At 38.7% G+C, this 6,000-nt stretch overlaps 1 protein-coding gene across 1 annotated transcript in view; it reads right to left on the bottom strand.

The window, feature by feature from the left end:
* Window positions 1-916: 916 nt before the first annotated feature.
* tut7 (terminal uridylyl transferase 7) overlaps window positions 917-6,000 on the bottom strand; it is a 68,847-nt gene continuing 63,763 nt past the window's right edge. The window contains exons 27-29 of the mRNA XM_065026925.1: window positions 4,515-4,753; window positions 3,335-3,402; window positions 917-3,185 (exon numbers count right to left, since the gene is read on the bottom strand). Of these exons, the coding sequence (XP_064882997.1) occupies window positions 3,347-3,402; window positions 4,515-4,753 (295 nt within the window). The 3' untranslated portion in view covers window positions 917-3,185; window positions 3,335-3,346. The remainder of the gene's footprint in view (window positions 3,186-3,334; window positions 3,403-4,514; window positions 4,754-6,000) is intronic.

The following is a 6,000-nucleotide window of genomic DNA, read 5'->3' as shown; positions in this document are numbered from 1 at the left end:
CAAGACTACAACAACCTGGAGTTACAGGCCATCTATTGATAATAACTATTGATAATAATAACACAAGACTACAACAACCTGGAGTTACAGGCCATCTATTGATAATAACACAAGACTACAACAACCTGGAGTTACAGGCCATCTATTGATAATAACACAAGACGACAACAACCTGGAGTTACAGGCTATCTATTGATAATAACACAAGACTACAACAACCTGGAGTTACAGGCTATCTATTGATAATAACACAAGACTACAACAACCTGGAGTTACAGGCTATCTATTGATAATAACACAAGACTACAACAACCTGGAGTTACAGGCTATCTATTGATAATAACACAAGACTACAACAACCTGGAGTTACAGGCTATCTATTGATAATAACACAAGACTACAACAACCTGGAGTTACAGGCTATCTATTGATAATAACACAAGACTACAACAACCTGGAGTTACAAGCCATCTATTGATAATAACACAAGACTACAACAACCTGGAGTTACAGGCCATCTATTGATAATAACACAAGACTACAACAACCTGGAGTTACAGGCCATCTATTGATAATAACACAAGACTAAAACAACCTGGAGTTACAGGCCATCTATTGATAATAACACAAGACTACAACAACCTGGAGTTACAGGCCATCTATTGATAATAACACAAGACTACAACAACCTGGAGTTACAGGCCATCTATTGATAATAACACAAGACTACAACAACCTGGAGTTACAGGCCATCTATTGATAATAACACAAGACTACAACAACCTGGAGTTACAGGCCATCTATTGATAATAACACAAGACTACAACAACCTGGAGTTACAGGCCATCTATTCAATCTGTTTGCCAGCTCCAGGTAGGCTACACAAGTGGCACAAATGGATTTGCAATCACTCCAGTGATCGTCATTTAAACATATTTATTGTATCAAATGGTAGCCGACAATGGCATATATATTAATAGGCTGCTTGATGGTCAACTGAGGCAAATGTATCATTCTCCACATTTAGCCTCGTGTCAGTTTCATTGAGGACTTTTACCCCCTTAACAATATCCACGCGAGGGAGTTCCACAACTTCCATTTCAAATTTCCCCTCGGCATCCCCCCGAGAACCAGGAACTGAACACACATAAAGCACTTCGCTTGATACCGTTTTCTTTAAGCAGTCAACACTAGAATGTAGTTTAAACCACCAACGAGTGGATTTATGTCATGCACCTAAAATAGTTCGTGTTTTGTCTCCATTAGCGATCTCAACACACACACATCCACCTCCCCACCACTCAGCAACAGGTCACAGTGAAATCATATATATTTTAAAGAGAAATGTCATGGCGGCCACGGTGCAATTTAGAAATAGCCAACAACGCGACCAATACATTTTAACCCGCGACATCGTTTTCAAAGTAGCCCAATATGACAAGAAAAACCGCGAACATGGCAACACCGGTGGGAGTACAAGCAGCGATCCAAAAACATAGCAGGCATTGGATAACTATATATATTTTTTTTAACTCTTCATATCTTTGGATGAGAGAGAGAAAAAAAATCGCTTGTCAGCTAATCAAGTTAAAGATATGTAACTTTTAAAAAAAATCCCTGTATAATTCGCTTCGCATTTTATGCTGTAGCCAAATGGTAAGAAAAATGCATCATACAGGGATGATTTCTGCATTTTGAAAGTTTCATATCTTGAAAACATGTTGCGACAATGTCAACAATGGACTTAATGAAGCAAATAACAAAATATGTTTTTTTGGGGTGGAAGTTTCCCTTTAACCGTTGATCCATTGCGTAATGTTATCTTCTAAACTTCAACAGGTAGAAAAATAAATATCTGAAAAATATACGTTAACATCTTCAGGACATTAAATAAATGGCATGTTAGCTTTTTTTTTTTTGTAAAGAAAGTTTATTTATAAAGCAGGTCTTAGAACACTAGCATCCCAGACCAGAGTGGACAGAATCTGACGTCACAGCTACCAGGCCCACCAATCAGAGGCACTGTGGCCACAAAAAGGCAACATAAAAACAAAAAAAAACACGTTTCCCGGTTTCCCCCCCTTTTACCACTCCCTGGCACCCCGAACCCAAAATCAACCCCAAACCCCTGATCATAAAAGACAAGTGGTTCGGTATATAAACAATATGGTGTCACCAGCTATAGACAAGGTTGTCATTTAATGTTTTACCATATTGCTTATATATATATATATATATATATCTCCAGGCCTCTCAGATCGACACGCATTGGGGTTGGCTACTAGTAACCCAATACAGGACCATATCCAGGCCTCTCAGATCGACACACATTGGGGTTGGCTACTAGTAACCCAATACAGGACCATATATTCTGCACCTATGGTGTGTTTAGGAGGAGCAGGCAGAAGCAATATGGAATTCATCTTTAGCTACCATGTTTGGAGACTCTGGCATGAAGGAGACAATTTAATACAAAACTGTCCATTATTATCTAAAGAATCCGTCTGTTTCAGGGCCGTTCATCCACCTCTGAATACAGATTCACCTCTTTTCACGCACGCACAGAGATGAGCAGACAAACACACACAGTCACACGGCCCGGCTCAAACTGGATTTGCCGAGACAAAGCGGAAGAGGGGTGTTTGGGAGGACATCATTGCACGAGACAAATCTAACAAATAATCACTTTTAAAATAACATTAAAAAATAAAAATCAACTTAGAGGAGGAGCATGCAAAATGGCTTTTCAGTTAAAACACAATACAACGCTTTAAAAAGTTCCTCTGAGGCAGGAGGGGTAGTTAAAACATAAAATACCCTCTTCTATGTCCCAAATGGCACCCTATTTCCTTGATAGTGCACTACTTATGACCAGGGCTCTGGTCAAAACGTAAAGCCCTGGTCATAAGTAGTGCACTATATAGGGATTAGGGTGCCATTTGAGAGACAGGCACTCAGGCTCTGCCACCATCCACTGGGGTTCCATGTCAGGGTTCCAACGGGTAGGGTTCTGAGTTCCGGATGTTCTAGGTTCAGGCTGGTGCACTGGAGGTCAGACCTCAGAGGGAGTAGAGTAGAACCCGGAGGTTTGGGGCTAGAGCTGCCTCTCTCTCTCTCCCCATCTCCTCAGTCCACTGGGCTCCTTCTGGGACCAGCGAGACCCATGTGTCTGCTGGCTAGACTGCCTGGAACACATGTGGATTCAATATAGCAGGAATCAGATGCACTGAAGCTTAAGGAAGGTAACGCAATGCTGTAATGTAAAGCTACTGAAACATTGACATTTAGTTTGAAAAGTTTCTGTGAAATTACAGTAAAATAATTGGACAAAGACCTGCTTGTGAACTCAATCATATTTTGGTGTCGCTTCTTTTTCTTTTTTTCCACCTGTTGAGGTGAGTCCTGGACAAACAAACAAACACACTAGGATTAGACCAGGTTGAGGTGAGTCCTGGACAAACACACAAACACACTAGGATTAGACCAGGTTGAGGTGAGTCCTGGACAAACACACTAGGATTAGACCAGGTTGAGGTGAGTCCTGGACAAACACACTAGGATTAGACCAGGTTGAGGTGAGTCCTGGACAAACAAACAAACACACTAGGATTAGACCAGGTTGAGGTGAGTCCTGGACAAACAAACAAACACACTAGGATTAGACCAGGTTGAGGTGAGTCCTGGACAAACACACTTGGATTAGACCAGGTTGAGGTGAGTCCTGGACAAACAAACACACACACACTAGGATAAGACCAGGTTGAGGTGAGTCCTGGACAAACACACTAGGATTAGACCAGGTTGAGGTGAGTCCTGGACAAACAAACACACACACTAGGATAAGACCAGGTTGAGGTGAGTCCTGGACAAACACACTAGGATTAGACCAGGTTGAGGTGAGTCCTGGACAAACACACTAGGATTAGAGCAGGTTGAGGTGAGTCCTGGACAAACAAACACACACACTAGGATTAGACCAGGTTGAGGTGAGTCCTGGACAAACAAACACACACACTAGGATAAGACCAGGTTGAGGTGAGTCCTGGACAAACACACACACTAGGATTAGACCAGGTTGAGGTGAGTCCTGGACAAACAAACACACTAGGATTAGACCAGGTTGAGGTGAGTCCTGGACAAACAAACACACTAGGATTAGACCAGGTTGAGGTGAGTCCTGGACAAACAAACACACTAGGATTAGACCAGGTTGAGGTGAGTCCTGGACAAACACACTAGGATTAGACCAGGTTGAGGTGAGTCCTGGACAAACAAACACACTAGGATTAGACCAGGTTGAGGTGAGTCCTGGACAAACAAACAAACACACTAGGATTAGACCAGGTTGAGGTGAGTCCTGGACAAACACACCCACTAGGATTAGACCAGGTTGAGGTGAGTCCTGGACAAACACACTAGGATTAGACCAGGTTGAGGTGAGTCCTGGACAAACACACTAGGATTAGACCAGGGTTGTGAGTGCATGTCAATGTTTGTGCGAGTATTTATCATACCTGTTTTTCTATCTCTCAAATTCCTCATGTGGCTCGTAGTGGGAGATGAAGAGAAGGCCCCAGCTGGTCCTCTGTACTGGGGGCAGTCTTTCTTGATGTGGGCGTGGCTTCCACACAGGAAGCAGCACCGTTTCTCTTCCTGTCTTCTCCAGTATTCACCCTGACGATGTTCCCTGCCCCCTTCCGCCCAGTCCCTCCTTCCCTCCGCTCGGTCCTCCTGTTCACGACGCTGCCTAGACCTAGAGAGGAGGAGGAGATTAACGCACACACGCTAACGGTTTTGACTTAACTCCTGAGTTATTTAGGGGTTGACAGGAAGTTCATGTCTACCAGAGAAATGTTTGATGTCTCCTTTTCTATCAGTTATGTCTTGACCAATACAAAGGACTCGTGGAAAAAGTCAGTCATGGAATAGAAACTTATCAAAAACCCTTTACATTGAACTAAATAACTCCAAAACAATGATGGTCTTTCTGCATTTTTTTGTATTATCACAAAATATATAAAAACAAACAACCAATATCAGTCACAAAATAATAATAACTTAGGTTTCTCAGGGAAAGTCCTGTACCTCAGGCATAAAAAAAAACAGTCCCGGCCCAGAAAATTATTCAAGTGAACCTCTTCGACCTCATGCGCACGCAAATGTTCATCAATAAGTGGTGTGCAAAACCAGTCCCACACAAACCATAAACGTTTGTTCCACACATCAATACAAATGATCAGGATTCACAATATATTATTCCTACAGTGCAGATTAAAAAAAAAAAAAAAGGTGTGAGTCAATCCGATCCAACAACAGAACTCGAGAAGAGAGAGAACGGAGATTTGCCTGTTTTTGTAATCGGTTTATTTATTATTGTAATGTTTATTTATTTATTATTGTAATGTTTATTTATTTATTATTGTAATGTTTATTTATTTATTATTGTAATCTATTTATTTATTATTGTAATCTATTTATTTATTATTGTAATCTATTTATTTATTTATTATTGTAATCTATTTATTTATTTATTATTGTAATCTATTTATTTATTATTGTAATATATTTATTATTGTAATATATTGATTATTGTAATCTATTTATTTATTTATTATTGTAATCTATTGATTATTGTAATATATTTATTTATTTATTATTGTAATCTATTTATTTATTATTGTAATCTATTTATTATCGTAATCTATTTATTTATTATTGTAATATATTTATTATTGTAATCTATTTATTTATTATTGTAATATATTTATTATCGTAATTTATTTATTTATTATCGTAATCTATTTATTTATTGATTATTGTAATCTATTTATTTATTTATTATCGTAATCTATTTATTTATTATCGTAATCTATTTATTTATTATTGTAATATATTTATTTATTATTGTAATATATTTATTATTGTAATATATTGATTATTGTAATCTATTTATTTATTATTGTAATCTATTTATTTATTATTGTAATATATTTATTATTG

The sequence above is a fragment of the Oncorhynchus nerka genome, linkage group LG13 (assembly GCF_034236695.1).
Source record: "Oncorhynchus nerka isolate Pitt River linkage group LG13, Oner_Uvic_2.0, whole genome shotgun sequence".
Taxonomy (NCBI): Eukaryota; Metazoa; Chordata; class Actinopteri; order Salmoniformes; family Salmonidae; genus Oncorhynchus; species Oncorhynchus nerka.
Note: the sequence above shows the minus strand (reverse complement) of the source record. Positions and strands in the feature narration are given on the sequence as shown.